This window comes from Tubulanus polymorphus, chromosome 9 (assembly GCF_964204645.1).
Source record: "Tubulanus polymorphus chromosome 9, tnTubPoly1.2, whole genome shotgun sequence".
NCBI classification, from domain to species: domain Eukaryota; kingdom Metazoa; phylum Nemertea; class Palaeonemertea; order Tubulaniformes; family Tubulanidae; genus Tubulanus; species Tubulanus polymorphus.
Window position 1 is genome coordinate 3369456 of NC_134033.1, and position 14803 is coordinate 3384258.

The 14803-nt window shown below is 41.5% G+C and overlaps 1 protein-coding gene across 1 annotated transcript; it reads right to left on the bottom strand.

The window, feature by feature from the left end:
* Positions 1–592: 592 nt before the first annotated feature.
* On the bottom strand, positions 593–5269 carry LOC141911230 (transmembrane protein 254-like). The gene is made up of 4 exons (XM_074802212.1): positions 5198–5269; positions 4571–4674; positions 4408–4467; positions 593–743 (listed from the first exon to the last, which is right to left on the bottom strand). The coding sequence occupies exons 1-4, from the start codon at positions 5267–5269 to the stop codon at positions 593–595; spliced, it is 387 nt and encodes a 128-aa protein (XP_074658313.1).
* Between the last annotated feature and the right edge of the window lie 9534 nt (positions 5270–14803).

A 14803-nucleotide genomic window follows, 5' to 3' on the forward strand; every position in this document is an offset into this window, starting at 1 on the left:
ATCTTTTTTCTGGGTTCTGGCCTTCAGATTTTCCTAAATCCACCCCTGGTAGACTCCCCCTGCTATGAGTTAGTTGGTGGTATTGATGGGCTTATACCAACTTATATACAAAATATCCGATCGTGAAACTAAACCACAGACTGGTTAGCGACTACACTGGGGCGGGCTTGTCATGAGAGTGGATTGGAACATCCACCATCCACTATCACATTGCGACCGTTCTGCCCCGCCGGTTCGAATCGGTAGGCACTGATGGTATCCACTCGCGGGACTAATACAACATTCCCGCATGCGGCCCTATTTTATGCGCCCTCTAGCGCCCAAAAAAACAACGAACAATTCTCGTTTTATTTCAATTCCGAATGTATTCCATCGCGAAATTTAACACGGTGTTTAAACGTATCGTTTCATCAAATCGTCAGATTTTATACTTTGCTTATTCGGATGATGAGTTGTATCCACGAAAGCTTGCGTGAAAATGACTCCTATTTTAATAAAATGTTACATTTTTATTTCGACATTGAATACGATGGCTCATATACGCCGCACACTGGGTCATGCATTTACATGAACTATAATAGTTATGTTACAGTCATTTGACTTTTTTGCCACGAGTTGGCGGATGACTAGTTTGCGCGGACGACGGCGGTTTGTAGGCGTACAGAACCCGTAGAGACGGGAATCCAAGTAGAAACGACTGTATGTCCCATAGAACTCGACAGGACAATGATATATTCCGTTCCCTGTAAAAGAGAAAAATTATGAATCATTTATACGCGTCTTAATTGAATTGAGACATAATTACTGATTAATTCATTGAAAAATCTATTTTTAAGGCGGGCCCGGCTTGGACTACCCGTTACCACAGCACGGTAAAATCATAAATTCTTAGTTAAGTCTCTACAGCTGTGAGGGTAGTTCACTAAGAACCCATGTGTCTGTTCTAGTCACTGCTCTCCCACCACGGCTGTGAGAAGAGTTCACTAAGAACCCACGTGTCTGTTCTAGTCACTGCTTTCCCACCACGGCTGTGAGGGGAGTTCACTCAGAACCCACGTGTCTGTTCTAGTCACTGCTCTCCCACCACGGCTGTGAGGGGAGTTCACTCAGAACCCACGTGTCTGTTCTAGTCACTGCTCTCCCACCACGGCTGTGAGGGTAGTTCACTCAGAACCCACGTGTCTGTTCTAGTAACTGCTCTCCCACCACGGCTGTGAGGGTAGTTCACTCAGAACCCATGTGTCTGTTCTAGTCACTGCTCTCCCACCACGGCTATGAGAAGAGTTCACTAAGAACCCATGTGTCTGTTCTAGTCACTGCTCTCCCACCACGGCTGTGGGGGGAGTTCACTCAGAACCCATGTGTCTGTTCTAGTCACTGCTTTCCCACCACGGCTGTGAGGGGAGTTCACTCAGAACCCACGTGTCTGTTCTAGTAACTGCTCTCCCACCACGGCTGTGAGGGTAGTTCACTAAGAACCCATGTGTCTGTTCTAGTCACTGCTCTCCCACCACGGCTGTGGGGGGAGTTCACTCAGAACCCATGTGTCTGTTCTAGTCACTGCTTTCCCACCACGGCTGTGAGGGGAGTTCACTCAGAACCCATGTGTCTGTTCTAGTCACTGCTCTCCCACCACGGCTGTGAGGGGAGTTCACTCAGAACCCACGTGTCTGTTCTAGTCACTGCTCTCCCACCACGGCTGTGAGGGGAGTTCACTCAGAACCCACGTGTCTGTTCTAGTCACTGCTCTCCCACCACGGCTGTGAGGGGAGTTCACTCAGAACCCACGTGTCTGTTCTAGTCACTGCTCTCCCACCACGGCTATGAGGGGAGTTCACTCAGAACCCACGTGTCTGTTCTAGTCACTGCTCTCCCACCACGGCTGTGAGGGGAGTTCACTCAGAACCCACGTGTCTGTTCTAGTAACTGCTCTCCCACCACGGCTGTGAGGGGAGTTCACTCAGAACCCATGTGTCTGTTCTAGTCACTGCTCTCCCACCACGGCTGTGAGGGGAGTTCACTCAGAACCCACGTGTCTGTTCTAGTAACTGCTCTCCCACCACGGCTGTGAGGGGAGTTCACTCAGAACCCATGTGTCTGTTCTAGTCACTGCTCTCCCACCACGGCTGTGAGAAGAGTTCACTCAGAACCCATGTGTCTGTTCTAGTCACTGCTCTCCCACCACGGCTATGAGGGTAGTTCACTCAGAACCCACGTGTCTGTTCTAGTCACTGCTCTCCCACCACGGCTATGAGAAGAGTTCACTCAGAACCCACGTGTCTGTTCTAGTCACTGCTTTCCCACCACGGCTATGAGAAGAGTTCACTCAGAACCCGTGTGTCTGTTCTAGTCACTGCTCTCCCACCACGGCTATGAGGGGAGTTCACTCAGAACCCACGTGTCTGTTCTAGTCACTGCTCTCCCACCACGGCTGTGAGGGGAGTTCACTCAGAACCCACGTGTCTGTTCTAGTCACTGCTCTCCCACCACGACTGTGAGGGGAGTTCACTCAGAACCCATGTGTCTGTTCTAGTCACTGCTCTCCCACCACGGCTATGAGAAGAGTTCACTCAGAACCCATGTGTCTGTTCTAGTCACTGCTCTCCCACCACGGCTATGAGAAGAGTTCACTCAGAACCCATGTGTCTGTTCTAGTCACTGCTCTACCACCACGGCTGTGAGGGGAGTTCACTCAGAACCCACGTGTCTGTTCTAGTCACTGCTCTCCCACCACGGCTATGAGGGTAGTTCACTCAGAACCCACGTGTCTGTTCTAGTCACTGCTTTTCCACCACGGCTATGAGGGTAGTTCACTCAGAACCCACGTGTCTGTTCTAGTCACTGCTTTCCCACCACGGCTGTGAGGGGAGTTCACTCAGAACCCACGTGTCTGTTCTAGTCACTGCTCTCCCACCACGGCTATGAGGGTAGTTCACTCAGAACCCACGTGTCTGTTCTAGTCACTGCTTTTCCACCACGGCTATGAGGGTAGTTCACTCAGAACCCACGTGTCTGTTCTAGTCACTGCTTTCCCACCACGGCTGAGAGGGGAGTTCACTCAGAACCCACGTGTCTGTTCTAGTCACTGCTTTCCCACCACGGCTGTGAGGGTACTTCACTCAGAACCCACGTGTCTGTTCTAGTCACTGCTCTCCCACCACGGCTGTGAGGGGAGTTCACTCAGAACCCATGTGTCTGTTCTAGTCACTGCTCTCCCACCACGGCTATGAGGGTAGTTCACTCAGAACCCACGTGTCTGTTCTAGTCACTGCTCTACCACCACGGCTGTGAGGGTAGTTCACTCAGAACCCATGTGTCTGTTCTAGTCACTGCTCTCCCACCACGGCTATGAGGGTAGTTCACTCAGAACCCATGTGTCTGTTCTAGTCACTGCTCTCCCACCACGGCTATGAGGGTAGTTCACTCAGAACCCACGTGTCTGTTCTAGTCACTGCTCTCCCACCACGGCTGTGGGGGGAGTTCACTCAGAACCCGTGTGTCTGTTCTAGTCACTGCTCTCCCACCACGGCTGTGAGGGGAGTTCACTCAGAACCCACGTGTCTGTTCTAGTCACTGCTCACCCACCACGGCTGAGAGGGTAGTTCACTCAGAACCCATGTGTCTGTTCTAGTCACTGCTTTCCCACCACGGCTGTGAGGGGAGTTCACTCAGAACCCATGTGTCTGTTCTAGTCACTGCTCTCCCACCACGGCTGTGAGGGGAGTTCACTAAGAACCCATGTGTCTGTTCTAGTCACTGCTCTCCCACCACGGCTGTGAGGGGAGTTCACTAAGAACCCATGTGTCTGTTCTAGTCACTGCTCTCCCACCACGGCTGTGAGGGGAATTCACTAAGAACCCATGTGTCTGTTCTAGTCACTGCTCTCCCACCACGGCTGTGAGGGGAGTTCACTCAGAACCCACGTGTCTGTTCTAGTCACTGCTCTCCCACCACGACTGTGAGGGGAGTTCACTCAGAACCCACGTGTCTGTTCTAGTCACTGCTCTCCCACCACGGCTGTGAGGGGAGTTCACTCAGAACCCACGTGTCTGTTCTAGTCACTGCTCTCCCACCACGGCTGTGAGGGGAGTTCACTCAGAACCCACGTGTCTGTTCTAGTCACTGCTCTCCCACCACGGCTGTGAGGGGAGTTCACTAAAAACCCATGTGTCTGTTCTAGTCACTGCTCTCCCACCGCGGCTGTGAGGGTAGTTCACTCAGAACCCACGTGTCTGTTCTAGTCACTGCTCTCCCACCACGGCTGCGACTCACCGAAGGGTATTGATAAATGACCTGGCCGTAGAATGACCAGGTTAACAGGCAAATGTCCCTGAGTTAAGCACTAATGTTTATAGTATATAAGACTGAATATGATAATTACATTATCCTAATACATTTAAGACTGACCTGCATAATTTATCAGCAAATACACCTTCACCGACGTGGATCAACCAAATTATAACAACTCTATAAAAATAAATATAATCCAAAAACAAAATATCTTAAATCCGATTAGCAAATAGAAAATCATAAAAACATTAATACTCTAACAAAACGTGATCCAACTTACATGATATAGAGGTTATACGGATGGGCATCGTTCAGGAATAGGACGAATTTACCCAGGGGTCCCAGATAGTCACACGGTACCCAATCTAGCCGAAACGGCGCCACCTATGTTCAAAAATATGATTTTCATTTATATGAAATTATTCGAGTAATAGGGAATGTGTTGTTTAATATCAGAGGTTGAGGGGCGAGTGAGTAAAAGATAAAAATAAATTCGAGCATGCAAGAATTTATTTTTATTTTTTATGAGCTCGACCTCTCGACCTCTGGTATGAAACAAGACTTTCCCTATTACAGACAGGCCTTTATTGGCAAAGCTAATTGGTGTTTATTAGTCAAGTCAATACTAACTGAATGTAACATGGAACATTTTTATGAGAACATGCAGTTATCTATTCTAAATACCTATCAAAACAAAAAGGTTTTGAATGATATTAGAACAATTTCATATAGGAACTATGCTATGACGTGGTCAAGAAATGTTCCTCTGCAACCAAAACTCCGTACTTATACTTCACTTATACCAAAATTTGGAACAGAAGATTATGTCAAATTACACACATCACGATCAAACCGCTCCACAATAGAAAGGTTAAGAAATGGTACTTTAACCCTTAAACATAGGTACATCGAATGAAGCTGAAACGGAAGAACATTCCTTGTGCACTTGTCTCAAATACGTTGATCTACGTAATGCCATTTTTTCTCAATGCTTTCAATCAATGCTAAGATCAATGCTTTCTTGGGAGAAGACATCTATCTTTTGTCTAATGTCGATAAAATCTGTAGAATTTTACTAAGCAATAGTCGTATCGTAACTAGTGTTTGCGGATTCATATCAGCCGCAATGGAAACTAACTTCGCAATTCTTAATTCAATTTAATCCAGTGGTACCCGCATAACCAGCTATCCCGTAAGATGGCGTGACGAGCAGTAGGTTGCTCACAACAAATATCGGAACAGAAGATGCCAGAGAAAACGAAAACGCGCAAGGACAGTGGAATATCTTCGAAACTTGATGCGATTCTCTCTCAACTCGGGAAATTAGAACTTTTAGACGATCTACAGAAAGACATGAGTGAAGTGAAACAATCTCTAGAGTTCTGCCACCGGGACGTGCTACAATTGAAAAGCGAAAAAACTGTGCTGAAGAATAGAGTAAAAGAACTCGAATATATCGTTGCAAAACAGGAGACCATCGTCAAATCGGATCACGAACTCCTACTCGACCAACAGTGGCGTAGTATGCGGGACAATCTGATCTTCTACGGCACTGGAGAGACTGACGATGAAGACGCAGAAAAAATGGTGCGAGATTTCTGCACCAACCATCTCCCGCTTGCGAAAGAATCCGTCGAGGCTAATGAGTTTGCGCGCGTCCACCGTCTTGGAAAAAGAAAGAGCGACCAGAAAAAACCGCGTGCGATAGTGGCGAAATTCGAACATTTTAAGGACGGAGAGTTCGTGCGTTCGTTAGCGAGGAATCTATAGCCGGTACTTCACTAGGCATGAGCGAACAAGTTCCAGAAGAGTGGGCCGCACGTAGACGGGATCTGTTACCAGAACTCAGGGCTGCGAAAGCTAGCGGGCAACACGAGTTTTTCGCCAGAGACAAACTTGTCATCCGTGATCGGGAACGTGCTGCCATGGACAGCAGCTAGGATTCAGCGGAGGGTGTTAGGGCGCCACACGGCCCCTCGATCCCAGCCACATTATATAAGGGTGATCCATGCACCACCCAGCCCTATCACCCTTATATAAAGTGGCTGGGATCGAGGGGCTGTGTGGTGCATGGATAACCGTTATATAAAGTGGCTAGGATCGAGGGACAGGGTTTTTCCGTGGATTACCCGTGGCTGGATCGAGGGACTACGAGTATGTCGGTTCGTCGGTTTGTCGGTATGTCGGTTTGTCGGTTCGTCGGTTTGTCGGTATGTCGGTTCGTCGGTTTGTCGGTTTGTCGGTTCGTCGGTTCGTCGGTTTGTCGGTATGTCGGTATGTCGGTTCGTCGGTTTGTCGGTATGTCGGTATGTCGGTTCGTCGGTTCGTCGGTTCGTCGGTTCGTCGGTTTGTCTTGAAAATTACGCAGCCGAATTACTCCTTTTCTAAAAATGTATCTTTGAGCGGGGAACTATTCCACGCTATACTGGACTTGAACCGCAGCGGCTTATGTCGACAAACAACGCGACGCCTGCCGACTCCTACCGACGCAACTGAGAGCAAGCGCGATCGCAGCCCAGCTTATGTCGAATGCGCTCCCGATTCGCAGCAACTGAGGCCGACTAGCGGGGTACGAGATCCTCCTAGTTGCTTCCCTGCATATGTCGGTTGCAATTACTAGCAACTGCATTGGCTCAAATGGTCACGTGATAAGCGTTTTGAGAATGAATTTGAATTATTTCGAATTTTTGGGAAATATATTTCTATTAGATAAGTTTTTTCCTTAAGACTTCGATCTTTCTGTTTCTGTTTTGAATACAATGTGCTAGCGACATTATATAAAGATGGCCGCTCACATTACGGGGAATTTTTTGAACGTAGTTAAAAATATCTATAATTCGGTGAAATCATGTGTTACATTTAACGGTAACACATCACAATATTTCGCTGCTGATAGAGGATTAAGACAAGGTGATAATTTATCACCTATCCTATTTCCACTATTCTTAAACGATATTGAAGACTTTTTTGCTACCCGCGGTAAACCAACTTTGTCGTATATTGAAAATCTCAATGTGAATTGTGACCCATAACTAGGGAAACTACTTAATTTATTCATTATCCTTTATGCGGATGACACAGTCATTCTTGCTGAAGATGAGAAATCTCTCCGGTCACATTTAGATACATTATTTGAATATTGCGCTGACAACGGCCTCTGCACGGTGAATGTTGATAAAACTAAACTATTAGTCTTCGCTCGAAGTAGGATGAAAGTAGGATTAAACGAATTTCGAAATTCATGTCCAGTATTCAGGAGTTAGAGATAGTTGAGGATTATGTGTATCTCGGAGTGAAATTCAATTGGAACGGTAGTTTCGCTAAAGCAAAAAAAATTCTCTATGATAAAGCTACGAAAGCTATGTATTCTATTATTCATAAGGGCAGACGTCTGAAACTTCCTGTAGATTTAATGTTTGACTATTTGACACGTGTGCCGCTCCTATCGCGTTGTACGGTTGCGAAATCTGGGGTTACAAAATATTCCCATAACCTTCAAGTATTAGCGGAGTTAGGACGTTATCCTATGTATATTAACGTAGAATGATTAATTTTTGGGTCAAAACGATTGAGTGCAAACAAAGTAAACTTAGTTCAATTCTCTATAAGATATCTTTTGATTTGTATCTGAATGATAGGTTTAAGGGCCCCTGGCTGTTATTTATTAAGAAGGCTTTCGATGACTGTGGCATTTCGTATATCTGGATACAACAATCTATGGTAAACTCTAGGACTTCTCCAAAACAGTTACACCGTATACTCCGTGATCAGCATGTGCAAGAGACAGAATTTAGGCTAAATAATAACCCGTTATACATTGATTTTAGACAATATAAGAAGGATATCAAATTTGAAAACTATATAAATCGGCTTGATGACGACTTAGTGACCAGTTTATTCCAGTTCAGGATTGGGTCTTATCTCTTACCTGTAAATAAATTGTCAAATCTCCATCTACCGAGAACCGATAGATTATGTCCCAGTTGTAACATTTTAGGCAACGAACTACATTTCATTTTTGACTGTAAATTACTTACCGTATTCCGTGAGAGCTACTTAAATTCAAATACCTTTCGGAATCTTGATGTTTTAATATAAAATCCAACTTTTAAACTTGCTAAATTTATCAAATTAGGTCTAGATGTATATAGATCCCTCCGGTAGTGTGTGTAAATAGTATGTTGTAAATAACGTTTGTTATGTCTTAAAGTGCTTTTATCTAATGTTGTTGTAAATAATTGTAAAAACTGTTTTTTCCTACATATACCACGGGAATGGTTGGAGTGTAATGAATATTCGTATTCGTATTCATGCTCGTTTTCGAAATTAGTTCATTTTCAATGAACTTTGAGCTGGATTTTTAGACTCCCGAATCCTTATACTATCACAGGACTCACCAAATATGAAATACTTTCATTCTTCTAATCAGATATCGATATATTTTTCATAGATAATTGATTCATTTGAGAGAAAAGTTCAACCCGATTTAATTGAAATGTAGAAGGAAACCAAACGCGGACGACCAACTATCTACTAGCGAACCTGGCGGATCCTCGCCTGCCATGAGTGGAATTCTCGATTGCCACAGTAGCACTGCGGGTACCCCATTGTAATTAGTTCTATCGGATTGTCACATGTTAGTTGTATTTGTAAAGGTCAAGTGTGTCTTGTGAGCCTTATCATAGCCTTGTGAGGCTGGTTTTTTATCGAGATGACTCGTAAATAAAGATTATATATACATATATCTTTCTCCAATGAATAAACGTATGCAGTGAATTTGTTTAATTTTCACTTTAAATTCGTGTGCAGTGGGGCCGGGACATTTCCCCTTGAATTTTGAGATAGGCCTACTGTGAAAATTGCAGATTGAACTAACTGATTAAATAATGTTTTAATTTGACCTTGAATGATTGGGTACTGGTAATATTTTTTAAATGTTTAGGTAGATTATTCCAAACTGTAGGACTGTAAGCCACTTTAACAGAGAATTTTACTTTATTTGTTTTAAATCTATCGATGCGAAATGAGTTATTATTTCGAGTAGCATAACTGTGGAAATTGGTGCCTTTTTGAAAATTGGAATTAAAAGAACTAGATAACTCTGAGTTGATGTAATGAATGGCATGAATAAGGATAACCGAAACTTGGTAATAGCTTTGAATTTTAGAATTTTGAGTCTTTTAAAGATAGGCTCGGTATGTTCAAGATAGTGCGACTTGCTAATAATTCTAATGGCACGCTTTTGCAATATGATCCACGGCTCAAGGATAGTATCATAATTGCTAGCCCAAATGAGATTACAATATTGAAGGTATGGATAAACAAAGCTACAGTATAGTGAAGACAACAAGTTAGAGGGGAATATCTTTTTCAATCGATTTAAAGTTCCAAGACTTCAGGCAACTTTGCTTGAAACATGTTTGATATGTACATCCCACTTTAATTTATCGTCTATTTGAAGTCCTAAAAAGTAGTACTATGAACTCGATGAAGGGATACGTTGTTGAATTATATAGACAGATTTAAAGTACAGAGTTATCGTGCATATCATTGGTCAATGTCTCTGTTAACCCAATGATTGAAAATCTACCACTGACACATGACAAAAAATCACTAAAAGCGTCGAAATTTTTTTTGAACACTTCGAACATTATCATGCGAGATTATTGAGAGTTTCCCGTGGTCCACGAGAAAATCATCTTTTACGTATAAACAATATTGTTGTTTATACTGGGTATATAAAAAACGTTCTCCGTGTAATGTACAGCGATTAATACACGCTAAATTACATAAGTGAAAATGGACAATATTCATTTAAATTTGAAGAAATATTGAATCGACACACTCCTCACAATGTGAGGAAAAACAAAGAACTCCCTGGCGATCGGGAGAAATATTCAAGTCACTTATACTACTTAACATTTGGTTTTTTGAAGCTTTCTCGGCTGATGGTGGCTTAATTCCTAATCCCTTCTTTTTCGATAAAACGGTTCGAACGATTGAGATTTTTCTTTCCCCCCAACTCAGATGTGTAGACGATATGAGTTTTAGGCCTGGGCCTGAGTTAAAACAAATGAACGAACTATTTTCGATTTGTGAGATTATAATTAATGGATTAAAATAAGATGGAAAAAGAAAATATACCGTGAATATCGTCATAATAGGCACGATCAGCAGAAACCATAAAATCGAAGGACGGCGAAAGAAATCGTTTTTAGACATTTTGATTCCGTTGAACCGACGTGAAACAGTGCGCCGAACTGATAGGTCGAAAGGACACCTGCTAAGATAGCGGCTCAATTGGCCTTTTTATGAACCAGCATAATCGGAATAGATTGTCTATTTGGAGTATGTAGCCGACGAGTGTCAATTATCATAACCGGGTTTGTCTGTTGATAAAAACGCCGGCCATAGAAGTTATCCAAAATGGCGCTGGTGCGAAATTCGAACCGAAGAATAAAGATATTAACAATTGCATCGATATTAATGCAAGACAGCCAGTTGGCTTCGCTAGCGCGGGTTTATCAGGAGAAGCAAGTGGAGGAACTTTTGAACTATACCGCATCTGCAAATACCATTCTTACTTATAGTGAAACGATAAAACATTCGAAATCAAAAGCAGACATCGGAAGAGCTCTTTCTTCAACCATGGAGGAAATGAAGTTGCATTGACAATTTTCGATAGAAAATTAAACCACTAATCGAAGTACAGTCGAAGACCTGTATCATCTACCCAATCGCCAAATCTCATAATTCCCCAAATTTCTTTAAACTTCGATTTCAAATTAGCAATTCCACATTCGATTATCCCAGAAATTCTACATTTTTTTTTCGCAGGCGTCAAATAATTTATTGAAATTAATTTTCTTCTTGATAAACGTGATTATAATCGCTTATATTCTAAATAGCGGGATTTAAGGGCAATATCTGAATTATAAAGTGTTTCCTAAGTGATTTTTATATTTAATAGAGTTTAACAAGCCCGTAGTTAACCAGGGTTTAGACTTATTGGTTTTAGCGTTCACGCGTTTAATAAATGGTAAACATGTATCATATAAATGAGTACATTTAGAAATAAATACAGTATACGAGCTTCGTGGGTCATTTTCATTATAAATAGCCGACCAATCACACGCTATTAAGCTCCTATAGAATCTATCAATATTATGCACACTAAATTTTCTAGTTGAGTGAGTACAATTATTGCTAACACGTTTACGTTGATCACACATTGTGAAAATTGGAAAATGATCTGAAACATCTGTACATAATATGCGCGAGTTAAATACATTTTCAACATTATTTCAAAAAATATTGTCAATTAGACTGGATGAATTATTAGTCACCCTGTTTGGTTTATCAATTAGTGGGTAAAAAAAGGATGAAGCTATCAAATTATCTAGAAATAATTCAGTAGGCTTATGAACTTCTGCTTGGAAGTTTATCAATGTTAAAATCATTAATCAAATAACAATCTTTTCTTTCCCTATTTAGCCTGTTCTAATAGTTAATTAAATTCAACTAAAAATGTAGATATTCCTTAGCCCCGGAGGTCTATATATAATACCAACAATCTTATTCTTCTGATTCTTACAAATAATTTCAAAAAAGAGAGATTCGAATATCTCATTTTTACCAGAAAGATCTGGGCTTTTTTTAGATTCGTAATCATCTTTGAAATAAAGGGCAACGCCACCACCCTTAACATCATTCGAGCGGCTTTTGAAAATACTATTGTAGTCAGGTAGTTTATAAAGATTATTGTTATGGGCATTATCGTTACTCCAAGTCTCAGTAAGTGCTATGATAGAAAAATCGGATTTTATACAATTGATGTAGTCAGTAAAAGAATCAAAATTTTTATTTGCAACTTCGAATATTAAAAGTGCAAATTGAAAATTGACGAATTCAAAGTTATTTTCAAAGTACATATTTCGATTTATGCCTGCCGCTTCTGATATAATCATACATCCATTACTATTACAATACGTCTTCTCATGATATTCAATGCAATATAACATTTCGACGTTCAAATAGAGCTCATTATATATTCACAGGAAGACATTCTACATCTTTGTCAATAATATTTTGCCAAATAGCTTGTATGTGTACACATAGACCTGTGACGTTTTACACATCGATTTACGGCTGTCGTTTGTAAAATGACGCTGAATGGTTAAAAACATTGTTTAGATTTCATAATGGTAACGTTTTATAAGGCGTCAAAAAACGTGGTTCGGATATAAGTTTGAATAATTTCTTAAGAAAATCAGATTCTCCCGAAAGAATGTATGTATGCTGCATGTATTCAGAGCCATTGGAAGGGATTTTTATGTGGCGAGGCTTATTTCTGAAGGGGGTTTGGGGGCCCTCCCCTTGAAAAATTTTGATAATTCAATCGCTGGAGATGCGTTTTGGGGCCATTTCACGGTCTCATTCACAGAAGCATGAGAAGCCGGGAGCCAACCACCTAGTACGGAGAACGACGAGCTGCTACGCGGTACAGCGTGCTTTTGAAAAAATTTTGTTAAGCAAAACAGTGGGGCGGCTTTGGCCGCCCCTGTTCCGACGGCCATGGTATTGTATGTACGAAAAAGCATAGTGTTGATAAAAATTAAGGCCAGTTTTCCATTTTATTTTTATCGTCCCAATCACGGTCGAATGGAGAGCGCAGTCAAGGTCGTTGCTAAGAAAGCGGTCGTAGTGACATATGAAAGAAACATTGAAAATCAATTTTTCAATTCGTCATGTGAGTGTTGGGATATAAAAAGTCAAGGAAAGTCATCGAATACAGGTCAGAATAGTTATTATAAAGCAAAAAAAAACTCTTTCATTGGCCGGTGCAACTCTATTCAGAATGGATTTTGATGACGGTGAACTTTATTCAAACAATTCCGATTTTCAAAAACAATGTGTTAGAGATATTCTAACGTTGCCCGGGTTTCTTCGACAAAACTGCAATAGGAACGTAATGGATATCGGCTGTGGTAGCGGTGAGGTCACGGTCCTTCTACTAAATAAGATCAACGTTGTTGACCTTATCTTTGCTTTCGATAAGGTAAATAGCAAATATACATAAAGGCTCCTTTTTACGTATTTTTGATATAAGGCATAGGTGGGATATAAATTTCCATGAACTTTTTGATTTTGTTAGATTCGTGGAAGTTCTTGTTTTCGGAAACTAAAACTATGAACTTGATTATTATTTCAGAGTGCATCTATGGTTGGATTTGCTCGATCAAAAAATCCGAATCCTAAAATTGAATATTTTCGGTAGCCGACGTCACCAAACCCGAAACGTTCAAGCCGGAATGACAACAGAAATTTGACTAGATAACATCGTTCCACGCACGCTCTTCACTGGATTAAGAATCAATACGAAAACTTTAAAAATTTAAAATCTCTGTTATCCCTTAATGGTGATGTCTTTTTCTATCTGCCGTACACGTCATCAATGCTTTACATGTCTGATATAACCAACTCAGTAAAATGGTCTCCGTATTTTCGGGTAAACAACAAAATTTTCCACTTTTTATAAAATGTATTGCGTTTTTCGAGGCCTTTCGACGCTGTTTCCGAACTGAGAATGTTTCGTTTTTGTAGGGATACACACCGACGTCGGTCATTTCATCCGGATTGGGAGGAATACCGTTAATGGAGATATCCCGTTGAAATCACCGGATAACGACGAATTGTAGAATCATTAGGTCTCACGGTTAACGAATGCACGGAACATGTTGGAAATTACATTATTCCCTGATCGTCAATCTGCTAAAGGTATATATTTGGAATTCACGAAGAAACTCCTGCTTCATTCAAAAAACATGCATAGGCTTAACAGTGTCATCGTCGTATGCTTTTTAGGTTTTTTGCCGCAGTTTTGCCTCATTTGATGCGAATTCCAGACTCAGAATCGTCTGAATTTTTAGACGACGCGCTAAATCTCTATTTGAAATGTTTACCGTCGAACGAAAATGGAAAGATTCGATTTTATTCAGAAAACACGTCTTAGTAAATATGCAAAACAAATCAAATATGGCGTCAGCATAATATGGGGTTTGGTGTGCGTACGTAGTCGCAATATAGGACCGTTTAATTTATTTCCTTACATTCGACGAATTGTCCAATTGCGCCGGAAAGTTTGGCATCATTTCCCACTGCACGGGCCAAATTTAACTTGGGCCTGGCCTCAGCCAAATTGTCTTAATTTTGGTCATGGATATAGAAGAAAGCTTAGAAGATAGAATTTATGATTTAAACTATGAATGCGATATTGGAGATACTCGGTGGGCGAGTTTTCTTTTAAATGAATTTTAAAATCGAGTATACAGATCGGCCTGCTCGATTTTATAGAATTAAGTACATTGCTCCCAACAATGGGTCTCAAAATCCTAACGTAAAGTTATTTTTTTGACGCCGTAAAAACGAGTTACGATAATGTAAATATACATTGATACCTAGTGTGCGTTATTTAAGGGGTTCTGTACTTCATCATCAAATTGGTTTTTCAAAA